At 40.3% G+C, this 25,266-nt stretch overlaps 1 protein-coding gene across 12 annotated transcripts in view; it reads right to left on the minus strand.

Annotated features, from left to right (window-relative positions):
- Ica1 (islet cell autoantigen 1) overlaps positions 1 to 25,266 on the minus strand; it is a 144,585-nt gene that overhangs the window by 22,614 nt on the left and 96,705 nt on the right. For 8 of the 12 annotated variants that reach the window (XM_076834032.2, XM_076834006.2, XM_076833983.2 and 5 more), the window contains exons 7-12: positions 18,711 to 18,836; positions 17,610 to 17,708; positions 5,417 to 5,514; positions 3,322 to 3,374; positions 299 to 361; positions 167 to 208 (exon numbers count right to left, since the gene is read on the minus strand). In XM_076834032.2, coding sequence (XP_076690147.1) covers positions 167 to 208; positions 299 to 361; positions 3,322 to 3,374; positions 5,417 to 5,514; positions 17,610 to 17,708; positions 18,711 to 18,836 — 481 coding nt within the window. The remainder of the gene's footprint in view (positions 1 to 166; positions 209 to 298; positions 362 to 3,321; positions 3,375 to 5,416; positions 5,515 to 17,609; positions 17,709 to 18,710; positions 18,837 to 25,266) is intronic. The other 4 variants (XM_076834072.2, XM_076834015.2, XM_076834061.2 and 1 more) reach the window with 1 other exon arrangement.

The following is a 25,266-nucleotide window of genomic DNA, read 5'->3' on the forward strand; positions in this document are numbered from 1 at the left end:
GTAACAATGGCAGCTCTGCACAAGCTAATACGTGTTTGGGCATATTTAAGACCTAAAAATTTTTGCTTTGGAGTGCATAAAAAGATAAATATTATATTTTCTTGCATATAAAAAAGGAACTAAAACTTAAACAAATCACAGCCTCAAAGAACTGCATAAATCTTACCACCTTCCTCAGGTTTCATGTCTAATAATTCATCCAGAGGTCCTTCAGAGGAGGGGAAAGAAAAATTATGAGTTAGTGTCATTTTATAAGGAGTCTGAGTAAAATGATTGCATTTTCCTTAATCTAGATTACCTGAACATGCATTATGTGTGGAGCTTTTGTCTAAGGCAGATAAAATACTTTTTCCTTCTTCACCTGTAAGCAAACATATGCAACTGGTCATCACCAACTCAGAATGATGTGTGCATGCATGGACGACAGCAGTATTGGCAAATGCACAGCTTCAGGAAGAAATAGCACCCATAAACTCACTCATGCAGAAGCAGGGGTCCTCAGATTATGGGGTTTTTTTTTTCAGTTGTTGGCTCTCAATGAATGCAGAATTAATCCTAAACCTCTGCTTTGTTTGGTGGATAACCCTCAAAATGATATGACACACGTCTAACAATTCTCCTTCCGTGGACAAATGTGTGACTTAAGTTAACTGGCTGTTACTTGATGTTGCCAATGAACTTTTGCCACATGGGCCTGGATAAGATAAAAAGGCAGATTGTTAAGTGAAAGAAGCCCATTTGAAAAGGCTGCACACTGTGTAAGTTCCACAATATGACATTCTGGAAAAGTCAAAACAGGGAGTCACTAAAAAGGTCAGTGGTTGCCAAGAGCATGGCAGAGGGTGAGATGAATATGTGGAACATAGGATTTTTAGGTCAGTGACAATATTTTGTATAATACTGTAAGGGTAGATACATGACCTTTTATGTTTTTAATATCCAAAAAATGTAAAACAGTGTGGAGTTATTGATTATAACAAACACTTCTTTGGTGTAGGACTTCGAGAGTTGGAGAAGCTCTGCTTATGTGGGGGCAGGGGCAAATGGGAAATCTCTGTACTTTGTGTTCAATTTTGCTGTGACCCCAAAACTGCTCTAAACAATAAATTATGTATGTGTGTGTGTGTGCCCGTGCACATGTAATAGAACCACCTTAGATCTCAGTTTGCCCATATGTTCATTAGACTTTCTGCAGGTCACAAAATACAAGGCAGATGCCACTTCATTATAATGAATTCCATCCTGTGTATATATAAACAAGGTGACAGACATTTGCAGTCTCAAAATATTATGCAAATACCACATGCAATTATACTGTACAAGGAATAAGAAGATTTGCATATTCTATATTTGCATATTATATATTCATACAACATGTATAGTCACATATTGTATGAATACATAATTTGTATAGATTTTTAACTTGCATACAAATATAATAAACTGGAGTTACAATTTACCACAGAACTAAGTTTATCCTATTCTATGACCTCGAGTCCCACAACATTAATAATGCATGCTGTAGGTCCACTGAGGGTCACTGAGGCTGGAAAGCTCGGATCGATACAGACAGGGAACCCTTCCACGGCCAGGGAGGTCAGGCCCAGCCTCTCCACCATTTGCTACCTCCTCTCAGGCTCTAGAATATCATTCTTCTGACCTTTGCATGGTCCTTCCTGGAGCATAGCCTTTGGCTGTTTCTTTTGCTCTGACAAGTCTTGCAATCGTAGTTGGCTTTGGTGTGTCTCTGATCCCCTCAAATAGGTGAGGCAACTTTGTCATGTGCCCAGAGCCCTGCAGTTTTCCTTTGTAGCTCTTACCAAAGTTGTAGTTGCCCAGTTGTGTGAATATTAGGCTACCATCTGCTTCCCCTTTTGACTGTAAGCCCCATCTTGGAGGGGCCTGAATATGTGTGGTACACCACGGTCTGCCTGGAGCCCAGTGCTGTGCCTGGCATAGAGGCAGATCCCCGTACACAGCTGCCACACACACAAAGCAGTCTGTGAGTTCTGAATATGTGAAGGCTCACATGCACGAGCAGATGACAGGAAGCCAAGCAATGGAGACCAACAGTGGGCTACCCTTGTTTTTTGATTTTTTTTTTTAAATCTGTTGAAAGGCAGATAGGAGACAAGTAAATGAAGGTGTGAAGTGGGGGAAGAAAAATATAGTTGAGGCAAGTGATTGGAAAAGTTGAAGGAAGACAGAGAGAAAAGAGAGGATGAAGGAGAAGAATGAAACAGAGGGAAAGTTCTAGAATCTGCTTTGCCACCTCCTGGATAAGGCTGCCATAGCACAGGGTCAGGTGATTTCAGTTCTCTTCATGAAACTTGTACAACCTTCCCCTGTAGCTCTGAGGCTTCTGAGTCCCTGTTTTAAGGTTCCGAATTATATCACCTTAGTTCTACTGTGATTTTCCTCTCTACGCCTTCATGAGGTGAAGAGCCAACGAAGGCTGGCAGTAATATAGGAGACAGAAGAAGCTGGAGGCTTTTTTCTGTTCATGGTGTCACCTCCCAAAGCTCTGACGCTGTTCCCTAACCCAAGGGAGCTGGTGCCACTCACAATAGGCAGCCTGAAGACCTGCCTAACAGAGCAGAGTTGGGGCTCTCCCTATCTGTCCCTAATAATGGCCAACACCCACATACAAATCACGGGGGACTGGGGGACTAAACCCTCCCCACGTAGTAATGTGACCTTGCTAAAACTATCTCTGCACCCACATGACAGTTTGAACAAGCAAAGGCAATATCATAATCATATTGTCTTCTATGGAAAGAGAGAGCTTTCTGCTAGGCCCATTAGTGGCTACTTCTCAGAAGGGCTGCTGTTGGAGAGACCAAGGATACTATTTTCAGGTTCAAAATATACATTGTCTCTCAGTAATGCCATGGGGTTGATTGACACCGTTGATATTTAAACATTTAAAACTGAAACTGCACTGGGTGCCATGGCACAGGCCTGTAAGCCTAGCAACTCAGGCAGCTGAGCTGGGAGGATCACAAGTTCAAGGCCAGCCTCAGAAACTTAGCCAGGTCCTGTCTCAAAATAAAAAAAAAAATAAAAAGGACTGGGGAACGTAACTCAGTGGTAAAGTACCCCTGGGTTCAATCCCAAGCATTCCCCCGCAAAAAAAAAAAAAAAAAAAAAAAAAAAAAAAAAAAAAAAAAATCCTGAAATGGCAGGAAGCAAATCCATATAGTCTTTTCTCAATTGGAAATGAAGAAAGGCCTAGAGGGAGTTCCCCCAAAAGAAAATGAGTTCGCTGTTGAGCATTAGGTAGTGTTTCAGGAGCAATTCTAAATGAAAATCAATACTTACTCTTAAAACTGCAGGATTCCTTGTGTTGGTTTTCGTCCTCTAATGAAATTAACCTTAAAATTAAAAAAAAAAAAAAGGTGTTTTTTTCAGTCATCAAGTCTGGCAAATATTATAGTTATGATACAGCCAGAATTTCAGTATGATATCTTTTACCTCAATTATAACCCCCCCACACACACACATAGTTATTTATATGCTATATATTTTCTAAAGGAGAAATAAATTTTGCTGGCTTTGTTTTCCATTCTGTAACATCTTAATTTATGAGTTTGGTTTCCTAATAAGGCACTTTTTCTGTAAATATCTAGATGGTTAATTAGGGATGACTAAGAGAGATACATACAATTATTACTTTTAAAACACAGTTAAAAAAAAAAAAAACAAAACTGATGGCCCAACAGTGGTTTATTCTGATTCCTGGTGTTATGAAGAGGTCACCTCAGGAGATTAGCCAGACCACAGAAGGCTCACAACAGCATCACTCTAAATCCAAGTGGACAGGCAACTACTCAAACTCTTCCAGTGTCTTTAAGGACAGACATGGTACAGTCCTGAGACCATTTTGGTTCCTCCAAATGATTCTCTGAGCACTGTGGTTCACTTTTACCTGCTATTTCTGAGAAAAATTCTTATTAAATTTCCAATCATTTTTGAGAAACCTGAAATTAATTAAAATGAATAAAAAAAATCCTAGGTAGTAGTTCTATTCTGAATAATGGCTAGTGCTTTATTTTTATTGCATTAACTTATATGGAGAAAAGAAAGTGCTGAGACTTGCTCTGGGCTCTGTCTTTTACTCCTCAAGGGGCAGAGGGCAGTCCCTTAACCTCTTTCAGCCTCACCTCCCTCCTATACACACGGGGGAAAGGCCTACCTGGAGGATTAGTATGAGAATGAATAACAAATTAAGCAATTGGCACTGTGCCTAGCATGTAGTAGGTGCTCACCAAACAGTAGCTACCATTATTACCCTTACCAGGAATAGGTTTCCCCTAAAACGTCAATTGGACTAGATCTAGATCATATTCTACATCTGCTTGATGATGAAAAGTTGAAATTTGTCTTTGTTTTGCACCTCAGAAATTTTCTAGTATTTGTTTTGAAATTAAAAAGAGCTAATATTGGCAGCAAATTTCTTTTTCTTTTTTTTTTTTTTAACAAGGACAGCAAATAATTCTATAGGATACAAAAATATGTTTGAAATTATATTCAGAGATGGAGTAAAAAATATAATCCCATTTGCCATAAAGTTGTCACCTAAATTGTGTGTGTGTGTGTGTGTGTGTGTGTGTGTGTGTGTAAGGAATAGTGGATAGAGGCAATGTCATCTACTTAGCTTTCCTGGGTCAGCCAGTTCAGAGATCAGCTACATTCCTGCAGGCTACTATATCTCCATAGAAAATGACACGGAGTCACATCTAAACCTCCTCACTGTGCGGGATCAGGAACCATGTGCCACCTACGTTGAAAAGTTCATCTGGGTATTTATAACAACAGGCGGCGCCTTGCTTGCAAAGAGGTAATAGATGGGATGGGCCCTCACTTCCTGCACAGGAAGCTCCTCTCCGCTTCACAGAGGAGAAAACTGAAAGTTTGAGCAGTGAAAACAAAATGTCACAACCCAACACTTTTGTAGGGCAATGCTATGTGCATTCCTAAGGCAATCTCCTACATCATCAGCTTCAATGGGAGAAAAGCCATGGGGCCCCGGGCAGTGTGTGTGGGGGGGTCCCCATCACAGCATCTTGTGAACAGTGGTGACCACGGGACCAGATAGGGTACAGAAGCCAGAAAGAACATGAAGCTGAGGCTGAGGCCACAAGACAGGGAGCCAGACAGTACGTGGACATTTGCTCTTTCTTGTCCCAATCAACTCCTTACAAGTGCGCCCCTTCTGAGGACCCCAGAAACGGGTCTCTACATGGGACAAGTGAGGCAGGTCTAGCAGGAACCTGGGCTGAGGGAGCTTGGCCTCAAGGTGAAGAAGTGAGGAAGCTACATGGCTGAGACCCCGTCAGGACTGTGTGGACAAGACTGTGTCGCCCACACCCGTGGGAAGAAAGACCTCAGGAGACGGAGGGCTGACGTGACTTACTGACTCGGCTCCTGCTCTGCTGCTTCTGTGCTTTCCTGCTGGGCCATCTTCTTCCTTTCTTCTTTCTCAACTAGTTTTTTCATAGGGTCTTGTAAGCTCTGGATCACGAGCCATAGAAAAAGACACAGAAAAAGAGGGGGAAGAAAAAAGAAGAAAGGGAAAAAGGAAAAAGAACAAAAAGTCATCAATAAAAACCAATCGCCATTGGTCCCTGAGACCCAACATTTGAATCACAGGTACTGAGAACCATGAGCCAATCAAGTGGACAGAAATGAAATTTTATATGGCAAAGTAACAATATTTCCAGGCCCAATGCAAGCAATTTTAAAGGAGAGTTGATTTGCCACTAGATTCATGTTTTCCCTTTTGTGATAAGTTATTCAAAAGAAGGCCTTTTGGCTATTGCTAACTTTATTTTCCAACTTCGACATGCAGCTAAGATAAACATTCTGTTCTCCTTCAGCCCACACACTGACAGAGTCGAAACTTCCTCTACCACTGCCACCAAAGATGAGACAACTTCATTTTATTTTTAATTTTGTTTGCTATTTTGTAATCTAAAAACTGTGTTAAAAATAGAGAAAACAAAACCTTTTTTTAAAAAAACCCCAAAATAGTGTCTAAACATATTCTGACAACTCCCACAAATGGACAGAGCAGGTGGGCCCAAATCTTTGTAGATTAAATGGGTGAGTCTTTTTTTTTTTTTTTTCACATCATTTGTCAAAGTTACTGTTTTCAAGGTTCATTAAATATTTAAGGAACAATTCTTTTTCTTTTTTTTTTTTAAAAAAAAGCAAGGGCCCACAAATTGTATACTAGTGACAAAGGAGTGGGAAAGAAAAAGCAAAACATTTCTTTAACAACGGAGTAATGACTTATACAAAAAGATCTCTATTTCTGGCCCTGATTAAAATACAGACCTATGAATACAAAAGAAACATCTCGAGATGCTTAGCCTTCTTACATTCCTAGAATATAATGTCCTAATTCTCTGGGCCTTCACCTCTCTTGTTTTTCTCCTTCCTATGGTTCACATCTCCAGTGTGACAATCACAGAAGGTTCAGGCAAGTTTCACAGCCAATGCGGATGAATTAGTAATGGCTGACAGGAAGCCTGGGTGAAGAGGCTTCCAAGGCTGTGTCCAGGCAGAGCAGAGCTGTGACTGATTCTGGAGTCTGCCATGGATACCAGATGGATGTTGGTGTTATATCCTGCTAACTGCCAGCTCTGTTTTATGCCCTGTACAGAGAAATTTTCCCCAAACACCCAAGCCTTCCTGTTAACCCTTATCTGCAAGAACTTACAATAGTTCCTAATTTATTTTTACTTCTAATCTAAAAATCTCTGCCTGATTTTAAAGATATTCTAAAATGTGACCCTATCTTCCTCTCTCAACCCACAATCCACACTCTCCAACCCCATTCCAGCTTTCCATTTGATTAGTCCTGTCTCCTCCTGTCACCACAGTATGCTGGTTTCTCCCTTACTATTTTTGTTCCTCTTTGGGTCTCCTCCCTCAAAAGTCCTATGAGTCTTTTCAAAGCCCAGATCGATTACCACTATTTTCCATAAAGCTTCACTAAGCATGCCAAATTCAAGAGTCCTTCTGATTCCAAACTGCATTTACTGTCTTATTAATACTTGACCGTATCTATCTTGTATTGTTTACTCTTAAAATATTTTTTTTTAATTAGAAAAATAATAAAACCATATGCAAAAAGTTTGAAAAATACAGAAAATAAAAATTACTCATATTTCATTCCTTTAAAATGATGAGTTGTTATTTTTTAGACATTTCCTTTGTTTTTTTGTACTCATCCTACTTAGATATTGGAATCATTGTTATCTATATATTTTGTAGAAGAGTAGAGGTCCTCTTAACCAAAATAATCAGTGTAAGTATTCATAATAAATAACGTTTATTATGGTGGAGAATGTAAGATGATTATATCTCCCTGCATTTATTCACCTATATTGTAACATAGGATCAAGGTTTTCTGAGCATATGTCCTCTGATTGGAGTTCTGAAGCATTTTCTTGCATAATGCCCATCTATAAGGCATCACTATCATTTTTAATGATGCCCTCCTTCTGGACATTTAAATTAGCACATCCATTCAACAGCTGGTTGGTGAGCACCTACCAAGTGCCAGGTGCTGTTCTGGATGCACTAGTGAAGACAGAATTCTCAGCTAGTAATAGGCGTAGGCAGATAATTAAAAGAGAGGACTAGAAAGTGACTGGATCATTACTTCAGGGAGCAGGGTTGTTCTCTCTTGGAAGAGACATTTCAACTGAGAGCTAAATGACAAGGAGACAGTCCTGTGCAGCTCAGGGATAAGAGAGGGCCCCCCAATGCAAAGGTCCAAAGGTGGGAATGGCTAAGCTTGTTTAAGGAACAAAAAGGCTGCCTCTGGGGTTGTGATGTAGTTGGCAAGGGTACAAGTGTTATGAGACCAGGATGAAGAGGCCGGCAGGGTCACACAGCGAGACATTCCTTTACTCAGAGTCATCAATATTTAACATTTGCCCCATTCGTTTCATCATATTCTTCTGCTCGATGTGTCTCTCTATAAAGAATAACTAAATGCAACCCATGATCCTTTGCTGCAGCCTGGACCAGAGGGAAAAATGCTACAAAGGACAGTGTTGGAAGAAATAAGACTGTGAGTATGAACTGCAGTCTAGACGGTCATGATTTTTTTATCTACTCCAGCATCCGGTAAAAGTGGTGTGTGTGTGTGTGTGTGTGTGTGTGTGTGTGTGTGTGTACGTGCACACATTCTGGAAATGGGCAGTTGCAGGAGTTCATCAGACGTCAAGGACGCGCTCTTTTCAATAGATCTGCCAATCACAGCATTTTATTCACACACACATACACCCTTTACAGCAGTTTTATTCCCCACAGAATGGTCCAACTCTGGTCACAGTGAAGCCAGGAATATTTTCAGCCAAGGTTCTGATGCCTCCCAGGACTCACTTTCAGATTCTGTGACACTTGCCCAGGCCTCCTGGTTTGCTCAATTATCTTCCCATTGTGTTTCCTTTTTATCAATCAACGCTAGGCAGGGCCAGGACATGTCTGCCTCAGCCGGCTGCTTCGAGCTGCCACAGCCCTTGCTTAAACCCCTGAGATGCCCTTGACAGCTCCACGGTTATCATCCCTTCTGTCTCTAGCCTGACCTCCCCTCCTGACCACACTTGAGCAGCTCTCAGACAATCCCTTTGTAATGTAAACCACTCATTCCTTCTTTTCAACCCTTTCCCCTGTTGGGCCATTAGCAGGGACTCAATTGTTGGCTCCCTGTCACCACAATCACAGTTAAGACACTATTGTGCTTCCCCAACAGAATGGCTGCAGTTCCAATTGCTACTTTAATTTATTATTAATAATTCCTGTGACAATTGTGCCTCTCCTCCTACTCACCATTGTCCCTATAACAATTTGGCTTCTGAAGTTTGAGAGAGGTGCTAAATATATACTTGTTGGTTGATTAATTAATGTGCAAAAGGTTAAATGAAAAAAAAATTAGTTCTCTTTAGCTAGGATATGTAAAGACTCAGGGGAATAATATGAAAGGTTTATAAAACCACAAGCAAAATTATTATGAGCATGTGAGCTTGTTTATTAAATATTAGAATTTTGAACCAAGGGACTCTTTTGTGCGTCCCCATGTCAGCTTAACCAAAATATAGATCACAAACCCCAGAATGTGGATATTTGTAAGGTGTATAAGTAAATAATGTATATATAGCATGTTCACAAAATTGTACAATGGTCACCATAATCAATTTTAGAACATTTTCTCTTTTTAAAGTCTTCACAATACTAATATTTATTAATGGAAATATTTATTGTTATTGTAGTAAAAGCAGATAATATATCGGGAAGTATTTAGTACAGAAGAAGTACTTGTTTTAAAAGTTTGTTTTAAAATTTGATATTTTGCAAATCATCTGTATCTTTTTTATAATTTCCATTTTTCTGTCAAAATGTTTAATTTTAGAACGTTTTTAAAGGGCATCTCTTGAGGGAGTTTTTAGATCAAGCTAAGCTAAATGCTCTTCTATAGAGCAAGGAATAAAGTAACACCACATATGGAACTTGTTTCTCTCTAAAGATGGTACACATTGAAGATATAAAGAGGCTAAGTTAGGGAACTCGGAAAGATCATGGAGGACAGATCAAATCACGTCCCTTTCCCTCCCCGCAAATTAGTTCCTGGGTGTGACTGTTAGATTTGTAGGGCGCATGAGTCCTCTCCCTAGTTTGACTACAAAGCCTCAACTTGGGTGAGAGGGTTGAGGTGAACTGTCAGATCAGTTTGAAGTCCACCGCTCAGCTGAAAACATTTAACTCAACAGCATTCGTGGAAGTCAGGAGTGACAGCATTTTTCATGTGACATGAACACCTGCTCAGGTCTAGTGAGGGAAAGAGGTGTGGCAGGCTGCAGGCAGATGGGGCGGCATCCGATGGAACTGTTTCCAAATGCTGGCTAAAGAAGCCATGTCTGAATTCACGTCCAGAAATGAGGACTCCAAAGCATTGTCTCTAAACCCCCAACCCCCTCAGTCCATCATTAAAACCGCTTGTGAAAATCACTGGCATTAGCAGCACGCAACATCATACAAGACAGAAAGCTTCTTTGCAGAGGAAAGAATGTTCTAAGACTAAGTAACTTGCTCTGTTCGGGCTGCCCCAACATGCTAATAGTTTCCATCTAGGCTTAAATGGCTTTGGAAAGCACACACACAATATGTAAGACCATCATGGCAGAGGAAATAAGCAGACCCAGCTTGCAAAAGCGTCTTGGAAAGGAAACAGCTTAATAGAATAATGGGAGTTACTACTTCCTGTATTAGGAAAATAAAAGCAACAACAACATTCATTTGAATGGATGCAAAACTACTGAGCAAAACAAATTTCCCAGACAAAAGACCAGCAGCCAGTTCTAATAATCTAAATTTAAAGTCTCCACTTCGAGGACCGAGTAGCGTTTCCTCTGATCTTTAATTATGACAACTTAATTTCCTTATTCTACTTCCCATTAATTACACTGTGTGAATAGGAAAGTGTCAAATAATTGTCAATATAAGGAAATAAAAGTATTCAGAATGGCGGGGCATGGTTAAAAGACGCTGATCACAGCTGGGTGTGTGTATGTTTGTATAATTTGTAGCACATGAGAAATGAAAAGCAGGGGCCATCATGTGGATGAGCCTCACAATTTATGGCCATTTAGCCCCTACCATGCACGTAGACACATATAAAAACACCTCCCAAGGAAAGCTATTAATCTTGAATTATACTGTAGGGGAAAAAATTAAATAAAATTAGAGAAAAATAATTACAATCATATAGGACATATAATCTTATTCTTTAAAATAAGATGGAAAATTGGCAGTGGGAAGGCATCATACTGTCCTGGAAAGAGATGGTCTTTGGAAGTATATCAAACAGGACTGGGACAAGGACATGGTCTTCACGGCTTGTGGGCCTCTGTTTACCCATCAGAACACTGGAGCATGCAAGGCCAAGCATACCTATCTTAGAATGTTTGTGAGGATGAACTGAGAGGATGCATCTACACAGCACCACGCTCATGGCAAGAATTCCAACAGCTTCCTAATCAATAATTTGTAAAGGTCTGGCAGGAGGTGTCTTCACCACTCCTGCTGTGTTAGGTGCTGCACTCCAAGTTTTACACATCACATTTAATCTTCATGAAATGTGGATAAACATTGTATTCCTGACTTCCTGACATGGAAATGGAGACTCAGATGAAATAATTTGCGTCAGGCTGTTCAACTGCCAATAGGTAGAAGTAATATTTGAATCCAGGTTTAGAAATTCTACTATTTGTTAAAAAAAATGAAGAGCCAAGGATATTTATGGAATAATTCACTTGGTATTATTTCTTTTCTTATCTTTCTTATTTTTTGGCCATACAGGGGATTAACCCCCAGGGTTGCTCCAACAGTGAGCTATGCCCCCAGTCCTTATTTTGTCAGGATCTTGCTAGCTTGCTGAGGTTGACCTCGGATTTGCCATCCTCCTTCCTCTGCCTCCCCAGTTCCTGGGATTACAGGGATTACAGGCTTGTGCCACCATGCTCCACTGAACTCTCATTTCAATGACAAATGCTGAGGAGAAGGAAAGGGTTCATTCCAAACTCTAAAAGAAGAGCCACCTGTTCCCAGGTGTCTGAGGGACTGCCATATAAATTATGCTTTTCATCTATAAGCAAACACTTCAAAGTGTTGTTTTTAATTGAAAGTTTCTGGCTGTACTATTTAAAGGTGGCACTTCTTCTTTCTCCTGCCTCATAGCCAGAAGTGCCTGTGGGAAGCAGTCAGGGTGGAGAAAGTGTGAGCTTCCAGATTCCCACATCTACCACGCACTACATGTGGCCTTGGGCAAATTCCTAGACATCTCTGAGCTCCAGTTTCCTCATTTGAAACATGAGAACAAGATCAAGTATACCCAATGTCCCAAGGTTAATTTGAGGCTAAAATGTATGCACTTTCCATCTGACTATGTAGAACCTCACAGTATCATTAATTAGAAAACTATCCTTGGTACATTAGAGTCATATGTATCATATGACAAACTCTCCTAGTCATTATTTCACCTCACCCTGAGCAGAGTGTCTGGCACAGAGTAACTATCCACACAACGGTAATATTTTTTCCTTTCCCCTCAAAGAGTAAGGTGGGTGAAGGAGATGACCTAGGTTGTTGCAAGAAGAGTGAGCTACCAGCTGCCTGGGGGAAGTAATGCCAATCACCAAAAGGCAGAGATGAATCAATGACAGGCCACACCCAGCTCAGCCACTCATTTCCGTGGCCTCTGTCAGCTCATCTATTCCCTCTTCCCCAGTGACCTGGATGCTTCCCAACTTGCTGTTTCCAATGATCTGGCCTAGAGCAGCTTGGGAAAAAAAGAAAAAGAAAAAAAAAAAAGGTTTTGCTAAATGCCTTGTAAAGTAATGACACCGAGAGAAAACTTGAAAGTCTAAAAGGATATTCTGGATGTTCGCCATGAGTAATTGCCTTGTTGGGACTGGTAACTAAAATAGCATTGCAGGGATATTTACCCAATTTTCATAAAAACTATTATGGCTTTATTTTCAAAGCAAGTAACTACAGAGCCATGTGGCCTGTCGGTAAATGTTCAAATGATTAACTGAGAAATGTGGAGGTGGGTGGAAGAAGGCTGCTAGGCATATGAATTTGAGAAAAACAAAATTTAGAAAAGGATGTTTTTTTGAATTGGGAACACTAAAAACATTTTGGTTTTCAGGGTGACATCCTACATCACAGTGCTGAGACTTACACCCTGAGAAAGAGAAAAAAGGAAACTTTGGCACATCTGTTTCAATGGTTATTTTTGAACAGGCTCAGAGATTTGTTTTCAAATTCAGGTTTCCTTAAAGCCTTGGCACAGATCAAGAGCCAGTTGCAAAGCCAAATTGCATGTTTTAGAATTAGCCCTGTTACAGAAAAGGCAAGCCCTCCTGCCTTGCTGGCTTGCAGGCCTGCCCAGCCCTCTCCTAGCCCTGGTGGGAGTTCTGTGAGCAAGACCAAGGCCTGCAGGGCTGAAGGACAGGTTTGAGAATGGAGCTGCCAGAGTGTCTGTGGGAGCCAGGGAGGGAGTGGGTTGGGTTACCCTGAGGCAAGGTCTGGGGAGACCTCTTATCGTGCTGCCAGTCACAGGCTTGCCTGTGAAGCTTACTACAAAACTAACAATCTAGAATGAAAACAGTGAGGATAAAAGTAACTTAAACTGAGCTACTGAACCTAGCAACCTCAATACGCCTTCCTGTGTGGATGCTCTCAATGGCTGACTTCTGGATCCACTACAGAATTCTTGGCAAGTTCATGCCCCTTACCACTCCCAATTGTGCTACTGTGACCACCACCCTCGCCACCACCACCATCACTACCCACCATCACCATTACTTCCTCCACCACCAGTGCCACCGTCACACCAGCCCTACCACCATCTCCACCATCATACAGCTGGGCAGTGGCAGAGCTGGACTCAAAACCAGGTCTGGCAGCTTGTGCTTTTACAAACTTTTCTTTATCACATGAGCAGAGAACATAAAGAGCAGAGTAAAAACCTGGTGTTTCTTCTAAAAACACAAGGGGTAGAGCATGTCACAGGACATACTTCACTACTGACCATTTTCATTAAACACAAGCACTCGAGGACATACCTTCCCCTGAGTCAGCACTGGAAGAGTGTCCACTGGGCAGCAAAGGGCCCAATCCTCACTCTTCTGTGAAGATGCCCACCTCACCCACTGCCAGGATGCCAGAGAGAGAGGAGGAAACCATCACTGACACAAACAGAATTGTAGATTTTTCAGGGAAAAGACACTTGACTTCCAAGGGGCTTTTTTTTTTTCTTTTTCTTTTTCAGCTGATGCCCTTTTGGGGTCTATGGAGAAATGAGTAAGTAAATAAGATCCTAGAAGGAGGGAGTGAACAGAACCACATCTGAGGGTTGGCAATTTAAGACAGGCTTCTTCCTTCCTAATAAGACAGAATTTCATTTAGTTTTTAAAAAATGCTTTACACTCAGTCTCAATTACTTTTCCCAAAGAAGGGGCAATGCTTTCAAGATCTGGCAAGTAACATATTCCATTCATGTCCCCAGGACTTGGTAATTTCTGCCATGTGAAGACAGACATTCCCAGATGATCTGGAATCAGTGTAAAACTCATACACTAATGATAATGCATGCAAAATGTGCATGTTTAGCAGCATGTTAATGAATCAAAAAGTGTTGTCTGAAAATAAGTTGAGGGAATTGTTTCTTTTATTGGAAACTACTTAGAAGATAGTCTCTTTAAAATCTGAGCTGTTTACAATTATTAGATTTAAAAACTTTTTGTAATTTTAAATTTCAAAGCTAACTTTTCTATAAAGTTAAAATGCCACAAAAGTTATTATTTATCAATTGTAAAATTAAAATATGAAGGAATATGTTAATAAAGGTAGAATCAATACAATTACATCAGGCCTGGGTAAAAAGCAATAGCTGTTTTTACATAAAACATCACCACAAAAATGTCCTAAGAGTCACTTGGTTATTTTACAAGTTGTATGAGGTGGAGACTCAATTCACTCTTATAATAAAATTAGCTTTAAAGAAGTTACTATATATTTCTTAGAGGAAGATTCACTTGAAGTGAAACTTTGAACTTCTTAGGGTACAAATTTTATCCCTTCAATACTGCAGCAAGAGTCTTCCCTCCAAACAGGATGCACCAAGTGTTTAACACATTAATTATCATCCTTCATCAAGCATAAAACTAACAGTCAGGAAATACAGCTGCAATGGCACAATTACCAACACACTCAGAATACACCCTGAAGCAAAGAAAACAAATGGCTTGCTTTTCATTAACAGAGCTTGGCAAGCCTCTCCAAAGACAATGTTTTCTTTCCAGTCAGAGTCCCAAAAGGCATTTAAGGGGCTATTTGCTTAGGTAAACCCAGAGAACAAATTAATCGTGAAAACGTTTATTTAAATTTCAAAATAGCCATTATCAACATAAGGTGCCATTCAAAAAATATACATGTTAAAAGATGACTTGATAAAATAAAAATCTGATAAATATAGGACGCGTATTTAAAAAACAGTGGTTTAAGAGGGTTGAGAAGTCAATATCCTCAGACTTGATCATTTTACATAAGGTATTTATGGTTTTTGTTTTCATGTTTTGTGGCAGATAATTTGATATGCATGTGCCTCTATCTATAAAATAATGAGACATGTACAACAGGATTCAGTTGTGTTTTTCAGATTTTCATCCCGTGAAATAATTAGCTATCAGCTTGAGATTCTAATATGTCATCACTGACAGCCAAGATGAATAATATTCTAGAACTGTTTATTTGGTTGGTTTTGGACACTTATTCTTTTTTATTTTTATTTATTTATTTTGTTTACTGGGGATTGAACTCAGGGGCACTGGACCACAGAGCCACATCCCCAACCCTATTTTGTATTTTATTTAGAGACAGGACCTCACTGAGTTGCTTAGCGCCTCACTTTTTGCTGAGGTGAGCTTTGAACTCGTGATCCTCCTGCCTCACCCTCCTGAGTCACTGGGATTATAGGAGTGCACCACCATGCCTGGCGACACTTATTCCTAATATTGTTATAACATCAATATACTTTAATGATGTAGTACTCCTCCTAATATATTATAATTAAACTATGAGCCTTAAGGAAGGCTCTGGTGATATAAAAGGTAATGGAAACTCCTCTGGCCAGAGTGGACTTATGACCTGAACCATGGCTGTCAACCTTTCCCTAAATTCTCTGCTCAGAGATCCTCTGATGCAATCAGGTTGGTCCTCTCTGCGGGATAAAGAGCAGGATGAAAATTGAAGAGCTGTGTTTTCCTCAGCACAGAAAGCCAAGGATATACACGTGGGTTTTTTCATTCATGTAGCAGCCTCAATCTCATGAATTCATGTTGTGCTTCATATGCAACTAACTCAAATATGAAGTTCGTTGGAATTGTGTTCAGGGTAGGTACCATTTCATCTTACAGTTGGACAATTTATGTATGTACAGTTGACTTTCAAAAGGCAAATAACCCTGGGTATTGTAAATAAAATCAAATCTGATTCCTCAATATGCCTTATGGAAGAGTGATCCACGGGATTCTGCTCAGGCCTGTGTAAGAACTGCGAATGGCACGAGTTACCATTTTGACCCATCTGCCTTGGATGGCTACTTTCTGAGGTGCTGAAAGCAGCAGTAAATCACAGAGAAGAAACACAGCCCTACTAACAGCAGCAACATTGCCAGAGTAAAGACATCTGCTGCCTAACTGTGTGCAAAAAATTTGGCTATACAAGGGAGGATACATAAAATCTTTTGGTTCTCATCAGTGAGACACGGTGGTGACCCCAGCTACTCAGGAGGATGAGGCAGGAGGATTGCAAGTTTAAGGCCAGCCTCAGCAATTTAGTGAGACCCTGTTTCAAAATATAAAGAGGACTGGCAATGTAGCTCAGTGGTAGAATGCCCCTGGGTTGTTCAATCCCTAATAACACACATAGACACACACACAAAAAAAAATGTTTCTCCTTTACATACTTATATTTCACAGAGCCAAACAGAGCATATTCTGAATGTAGTTACCACGCAGCACGTCAGCACCAATGAAAGGGTGGGGGGGGGAGTAGGTGTCCTGTCTAGAGTCAGGTCAGGTGTATCACAGGGTAAGTAGACTTTCTTGGGTTCCTCTTCCTGGGACCTTCATTTTAAGGGCAGGTCTTAAAGTGTTTCTGTTTCAGTAATTCAATAGATGCAGATACACTATAAACATCTCAAAATCAATGAAGCATTTTAAGAAAAAGCAGCTTTTTAATGTTTTGATGTTACAGCAAGCAAGGTGATAAGACACAAATTGCCTAAAATATTAGAAGCAAGGCAATTTCAAGGTGAACTTTTCTTTCAAAGATATGATCTAGTAACAAAGCACCCACTACTCTCTTAGCATTCTTAAAATCCTTTTGGAACCAAAATGCTTCCTTACCTTGATATGCATTCATCTCTAGTACCCATTAGAGAGAAAAACAATTCCGATTCAGTTTCAATACTAAGAATCAGACAGTGTGCATGCATTCCTTCTGAATTGAGAAGACCTTGTGTCTAATGTTGCTTTTTCAGTTAGAAAAACTTACCAGTCTTATGGAAAAATCCAATTCTACATTGGATGGCACTGTCAGAATTTAAAAAGGTATTTTTCAGAAGAAGGAAAAAAGATATACCTTCTGAAGTGAGCATATTTGAATTTAATAATTAAAAAGTGGGTCTGGGGGTGGTGTGTAGCTCATGGCAGAGCACTTGCTTAGCTTGTGAGAGGCTCTGGGTTCAATTCCCAGCACCACAAAATCAAATAAAGAAGAAGTAACTGAGTTTCCCACAATTCACCTCCCAGTCATGTGAATCCCAAGGTTCATTGTGTTTTAGGACTGCAGTGGGCTATCATGGTACTAACTATAGATATGGTAAAATAGACTCTGCTAGGGAGCACAGTTCTCTTTAACACTTGGGGTCTTCGAATAACAAACCTCACTGTAATGGACATTGCTGGTAATATAAGCAAAACTTGATTTTTCATAAGACTCTCTGGTGGTCTGTTCAGTTTTCCTACCTTCAGTGTAGTGAATTCATAGGGCTGATAACCTTTGAAGCTCTCATGGATGGCTGCCATAGTATGGGAAGTTTTCTCCCAAAAATGAAGCAGAGTGGTCTGTCAAGAGAGATGGTAAAGCTATTAATATTTCGAATGTGCAGTTCCAGTCCTGTGCCCCAGAGAAGGGTGCCATCTGTCACTTTCAAGGTCCTCTAAGAGGTAATTCTGACGCTTTTCTACACGGAGTTTCCCACTCTGCCCTGGGACACCTTGCATTTCAGCCAAAGTAAATGCATCCCTGGCTTCTGCGGCTCCCACCACCTGGGACCCTCTCTCTCTCCATTCTCTTTCTCATTCAATCTGTCCTCTAAAAGCCAGGGCTGAATGAATCTATTTTTGGGATCCCTCAAATGACTGGATTACTCCCTCTTTAAACCCTCTTTGGCTTTTAGAACTTTTTTGTTTAGCGTCCCCTCGTTCTGTCTTACAGGTTTAGGAATTATAGTCAGACCTTACTCTCTCCACTTTTCTTCTTAAACTTTGAGCTCCTTGAGGACAAGGAAGCTGGTCTTATTAATTTTATGTTCCCTATAACACTCAGCATTCAGTCTCTCACACTCAGTTGGTGTCGACAGCACTGTTGATAGACACAGATGCTATTCTGAAGGAACTCAGAGGCTATGAGGAGAGACAAAAGCAAGTATGCTGGATTATGACAACCTAAGGAGGGAAGAAGGCCATGAGACACAGAAAGGACAGGGCTGAGGGAGACCAGAGGAGGCTTCCTGAAGAACTTGACGTTTGGCCCTGTACGTTGAAAAGAGCAGAATTTGGAATGGCAAAGATGGAGGGGAAAGGTGCTCTAGGCGGAAAGGACTCCCCAAGTCAATGCAGGGAAGGCGAAAAGACAGTGTATGTACAGGGAACAGCTACTATCGTACATGGTTTGATTAAACCGTGAGATGCTAGGAAGGCAGAGATGTCAGAAGTAAATTATGAGAAAGGCTTTCAGAACTTACTAATTCCTAAACCATATACTTTGAGCTCTAACATCATTTTTCTATTGTCCTAGCCTCATGCCACTCTTTGTTCATTGAGACACAGACATCACTTTGTTACCTGGTATGTTGCTAGCATGTGAGACAAGAGGTTGCATCTGCTTGCTCCAAGAAGATCCACTTTTTGACACACATCCATCTTCAATTTGTCAAAATTTTTTTTTGCAAGGCGTACTTGTGTCTGTACCTATGAAAGTAAAAGGACATCTCTGAACCACTCAGACCCTCAAATAGTTAAAATTTGCAGGTGACAAAAGACCAATAGCAGGGCTTCTCTTTTATACAAGAATATGCCTTTGAACATTCCAGACAAATGAAAAGATCCTACAACATCCATTCTTTACTCCCAAAGGCCCAAATGAGAGTACTGAACATTATAATTTTACAGCCGACTTATCATTCTTATTATGATTTTCTTAGTCTAGTGTTAAAATTTATGCCTTCTCAAGGCATTTACAAATTAATCACAGGGGGAGAAGTCCAAGGTGGCTAGGAAATAGCCCTATGGTTTTCCCATAGTACTTGGAACCTGGGTTCCCATACAGTCTTCTCTCAGCTTTCCCCAATGATAGTATCTCACACAACACTTGTTAAAATGAAAGAAATTGTCACTGATATAAACCTATTTACTAATTTATAGACTTTATTTGGACTTCACCTGTTTTTTCATGAATGTTCCTCTTCTGTTTCAGGAGCCAATCTAAGATATTACACTTTTGCCACAGTCTGAAAAAATTATCCTTACTGACAAACTCAATGTTTATTAATAGTAATGTACAATAACAATTCTTCCACCTTTCCCTGCACCAAAGAGTAATCGGGGAGGGAGTGAAGGCCAGGAAAAGATTCACAAATGTTAATTTTCTGCATTATTTCACAATAAAATAAAAAGCTTAAACATTTAATGCAGCTACTTGAAAAATTACAAAGTCAAAAGTTCTCCTTGCTCCAATCCAAAGTGTCAGCACATCATACTCTCACCAGGGAAAGCCAGCCAATTTTGTTTTACTGAGGTATGACTGATAAGAAGCTGTAGCTATTTAATATATTCAACATGGTGAGTTAAAATATTAATTTATCTCAGGTAGTTCGTGAAGTTTAGATATAGGTGGGTAACAGAGTTGGAGGTAACACTGACTCATTGATGGTAAACCAGGTGGCATGGCCAGTATTGGTCATGCTCACCATTATACCACCTGACAAGCTGATATGAAGCAGGTACAGAGTACACACTTGTTGACAGAATGAGTAACTTTTCTAGGTCATTTCAAAGGGTTCATATTAAAGTATAATATTTGAAGTGGTTTTAGATGTGGAATATTTGAAGTCTTTTTAGAAGTGGTGATTTTATTTTCTTAAGAAAACAAGTAGATTATTTTTAATAGAATACAATAATTTGTGTCACTAATACAACTACCACATTCTCAGCTTATCAGAGTATAGGGCATTACATAACAAGAGCAAAATTACCAATTGCTACAGCTGACTGATCACATGCATGCCAACATTATTTTATTTTGGATATTCTGACTACTTTCTCTTACTGATGAAGACAGGCTTCACCAGGGAGGTAACTTAGGAGTAGGGCTGGCATCCTGAACCAGCCTGACTGACTCCAATGTCATGCTACTCTGCCTCTCAATCAACTTATTCCTCCCTGGAAACTCAAAAAGCTTAAAATTATGATTCTACCTAAAAACAAGTTTTCCCTGTAGGATTCTATGAAACTAAAAAATAAGGAAGGGGTACCTTTAATACCATATCAATAGAATTAATATCCTATATGAATAGAAGCTGTATGAGCAGCTTCTATAGCTATATTAAGCATTTCCTAAGAATTCTTCCGTATTCTCTCCATAGATCTGGGAAGATCAGAAAATAGCAGCCATCAGCTCCTCTCCAACTGCCCACACCATGAGCTCACACAATCCTGGTGCCCGATCATTCACCGCTGAAGCTTGCAGAGCTTACTCAGGAGCTCTGACTAAAAAGAGTTTAAAATGAGCTAAGTTTCAGGGATTTTCAACCTTCCTTGAAAAGAATGGGGGTGGGGGGAGAAAGCCTGGTTCCTGAGGGGAGGAGTGGGGCTCTGAAGGGGAGGGACTTTCACATGTGCATTGGTTAAAGGCTCACTCACTGAGTGTCTGGCCTGTGTCAGGACTAGTGCTGGGCACTGGGGTGGCAAGAAAGGATTAGACATAAAACAAGTGGCCAAGAAATGTCTAGGAACAAATGCACCTTGCCATAAGGGACAGTATGTTTTAAGGAAGACAGTTAAGTCAGCAACTGTAACACAACGGTGGAAATATAACAGCAGAGCTAAGAGTGAGGGACAGAGAATGGTTAACGTTGGTAGAGTTGGGGCGGCATTGTAGGATGATGCCATTAAAGCCCCAACTAATGTCCTTCCCGTATCCCTACCCTTTGCCTTGTAACTTTGTAGCCTCCTCCTCTATGGACTCTGGGCTTGATGGTGATTGGCTTTGGCTAGCGGGAGGCTAACAAAATGTAATGAAACTGGGAGCTTGAAAAAAAGCTAGCATGTTTCCACTTTCTGTCTTGCTTCTCTGACAGTGCCCTGAACATAAGCCCAGCTGGCCATCTGGAGGGGTGTGAGAGATGCATGCATGCAAGAAACATGAAAAGGAGAGCCCAGCTGTAGGGGAGCCCAGTCATTATTAACAGAGCCCCTACCTGGCCCATAGCTGACCACCAGCATGACTCCATGCACCCATAGAAGACCAGAACTGCCCTGCTATTCTCTAGATTTGTGAGCAATAAAAAGATGTATGCTGTTTTGAGCCACTGCATATTATGGCTGCTTACCACATGGCACTGCTATAGCCAAAAATCATGGATGTAAACAGTAAGGGAACAGACAATGAAGGCTTTGGGGATGAGGGGATATCTGTGGTGGACCCTAAAGCATGGCTAGGAGGTACTCTAAGACTTGACTACTTAAATGTGGAGGTTCTAAATTTTCTAACTAAATGCAAATTAACTGGCAGGGACGTGAATTTCACTTTTTCCTTTACATTAATACAATCCGTTATTCATAAGATACTCTTTTATCCTAGGGCAAAAAAAAAAACAAAACAAAAAAACAAACAAAAAAAACTTCACTTGTTTATAACACAAAATTCATGTATTAATATAGTTTGAAATGTGCCCTAATTAAATTTTGATTGAATTTTGAAAGGTAGTTTTAGGAACCAAGAAGACAACTTCAACACTTGACCCAGTGAGTTCTGAAAGGCCATATGTTTTGTGTGTCAACAATGATTATTAAAATACTTAATGCACTGCTGAGTTTCCAAATGCTGAGCTCTCTCCCTGCCAAACAAGGAGGATGTTTCACTGTTGGGCATTTTGAATATGGTAAAATTTGTTTAATATTTTGTGCTCCATGTCTGTTCTATAAAACACATTTCCAGCCCGCAGCCCAAGGACAAAACACCAAGGACACCACCCAGCACAGGCCACCATCAAGAGTATAATTTCATATGCCTCCAGATGCACTTAAGTGAAAAATGTTTTGATTATTATTCCTCTCAATCCCAGATAAATTATATTCAATTACATAAACATCTTGAGGAGCTCCTGGGGTTTTCAAGGCTCTTTAAAAATTTTTTCACTCAGATAAATGTACCCTTTGTTTATTTCTTCATTTTATTTCAGCTACCTCACCTTTCTCCTCTTATTCCCCAGACTAGGAAATGACCATGCACATTAGAGCCTCTTTACTCTGGGTCTTGCCTTCCCCAGGCCACAGAAATTCAATTTACTGGAGAAAGCAGCAATGTCTTTGACTGCCAAAACTACAGGGCACTTCTCTGTACTTATTCTTCCTAACCTGAAATTCTACCTCTTAGCCCCAGCTTGAACTACAGAGAGGGAAGCCAAAGGTATTCATCTTCTCAGTTCCTATCCAGCGGATAAGGTCTTCGTATTACTCTACAATCAAATAATCAGAGAGTACTTTTGCATTTTCCTTAGTGCTTATTTCCTTTAAGAACAAACTAACACAAAATAATTTTATTTTTATATCTTCTTTCAGAAGATATCTCGGATCCCTCAATCCATTCAATAGGCAAATATTTATTGAGTATATTGTTTATGCTGATAGCAATGAGCACAAATGAAGATAGTCTCTGCCATCATGGGTCTGACAGTCCTGTGGATATTTTGATATTTGTGCAGATATCACTACAGATTAAGTGAGATGCTTAGAAGAAAAGTCATACACTCTCACAAAATGGTTGGCTAATGATTCTGACTTAATGGATGTCCTCCAAGGAAATGGTGCTCAACATGTAAGCTGAAGGACTAAGCATGATTAATGATGCTAGGGAAGAGAGAGAGAGAGAGAGAGAGAGAGAGAGAGAGATATCTCCAATGCACAGGGGTGGGGGGGAAGCATGTGCAAAGGCCCTGGGTGGAGGAGAATAGGGCAAGTCCTAGAACTGACAGTAGGTTAATGTATCTCGGTTGCTGAGAACTACAGTAGAGTGGTATGAGATGAGACAGGAGAGGTGGGTTGGGTCACATTCTGGAGCAGGACCTTATTGGTATGCTCCGGATTTTAGTTTTGTCCTATTATTGTAGTCTTTTATTAAGCAAGGAAGAGAGAAGATTCTGTTTTCAGTTTGTAAAGATCCCTCATTGCACTGTGGAGATGAACTGGAGGAGAGAGATGAAGGTAGATAAGGAGAGATATGAAGTCAAGGGGAAAGACGATGGTGGTTTTAGACTTGGGTAGTGACGCTGGATATAGAAAAGAATTCTCTCATCTGAAAGATCTTTAGGGGGTGAAATGGGAGCTGGTGATGAATTAAATGTCGGAGGTGTGGAGGAGGACTCCTATGTATCTGACATTCCAAAGCCCACCTTATTGTTGAACTTGCCTCTCATGCAGCTGATTCTACTCATATCCATTCTTGTGGCTACCCTCAGACCACAGTCGAATTCTTGGCTTGCTTTCCCAATCAACCCTCAGCATTCCTCCCTCATGAACTTGATCTGTTCATTCCTATTTTCCTATGAGGCAGCATTCTCATTCAGAAAAAATTTAAGATCATAGGAGACACCAACTACTTCCTCTGTGGTAAGGGGCCACAAGACAAAGTCTAAGGGAGCCACTCTGAAGTCACATACAAAAAAGAAGGGCAGATACGTGGCTTCATTAAAAGAAGATCTTTGTTTGAGGCTAATGAAGCAAGTGTTCTCAATGGTCAGATAATCAAACGCCTTGCTGAATCACGCAGACGCTTTAGTGTTTTATCATATACTTAGCCGTTAGTGACAGGAGCGATTTTGATACTGTATTATGCAAAGAAGTCCGTGTGACTGTGTGCACCATGCCTTTGGGTAAGTGGCAGGTGTAGATCTTAGGAGCTACTTGCAGCCTTATTCTGTTTTTAGAAATGTTCCTTCTCTTTAACAATGTGGTTCACGTGGGAGTTGGTAGGTGTTTTTATAGGCCACTCCCACTGACTGGCCCAGGATGGGCACCTTAACCCAAGTAGAATCAATTGAATTGAACCAAGGTTTGTTAGCTCAGTGAAAGACATCTGATCCAAGCTAGGTGAAACAGAACCCTTCCTTAGGAAAATAAGTCTCAATCCTTCTCTAATGGCTAACGCACCCGAGACAGTCCTGTCATTTGAGTTGGTTGTGGTCTGAAGAAAATTGATCTGTGAGAATAAAGGTGATATATAGAGGAAAACAGAGAAGAGATGGAGAAAGAGCCCTCGTAGCACACAAGTTCTTGGATCCAATTGCCCTTCCTATGGCTACATGAGATTTCTAATAAACTCCTTCCTTTGCCTTAATGAACTCAAGATCTCTGTTACATGGAACCAACATAGCACTGATCCAAGCTACTCACATTTGCATTCTTGGAAATTCATTTGAGAGACCCTAAGAAGTTCTATGATAAAGATCCCCTTTTGACTTTGACTATTCCAGTATTTCTAAAAAAATTTGAACAAATAGCCTTTATCACATATCATATATCACCCATTATATGCCGTAAATTTTCAAAATCCCTGTTTTACAAAAGAGGAAATTAAGACTGACATACTTACCTAACATATAAAAATTTGGTTTAGATCAGGTGTGTTTGATTCTATGATTTATCCTTTTACACAAATCGGTGAGACAGAAGATCATTCTCTACCATTGACCATGTGACACGGTATCCTGAGTCTTAGACCTTCCCAAAGTGTGAAGACACCATCTCAGGACTCCCTGTGGGCAATGCTGATCATATCAATTTAGATGCAATATGGGAGGCTTCAAGCCATGGAACCTGAGCAGAACTTCTGTTATCTGAAATCTACTAAAAGCTGCTAGCTCAGGCTTCTCAACAGTGGAAAGAAGTTGGCTGGCCCATCCAATTCTCTCAGGTGTACTGGGGTTAATGGATCCCTTGTTTTCTAAGGGAAATATGTAGAGAGGGTACCTGTATATTTGGGCCCTGGGAGAAGACACTATTGCTGCCTTCAATGCCATCATCATGACTAATCTGCTTCACTGTGCTACAATTTAATTGTAGGTGACCAATTCTAGGAGTTGTTGGACAAATATATACAGCCTTACTATAGCTATCACATTCA

The sequence above is a fragment of the Callospermophilus lateralis genome, chromosome 1 (genome assembly GCF_048772815.1).
Source record: "Callospermophilus lateralis isolate mCalLat2 chromosome 1, mCalLat2.hap1, whole genome shotgun sequence".
In the NCBI taxonomy this organism is placed as follows: Eukaryota; Metazoa; Chordata; class Mammalia; order Rodentia; family Sciuridae; genus Callospermophilus; species Callospermophilus lateralis.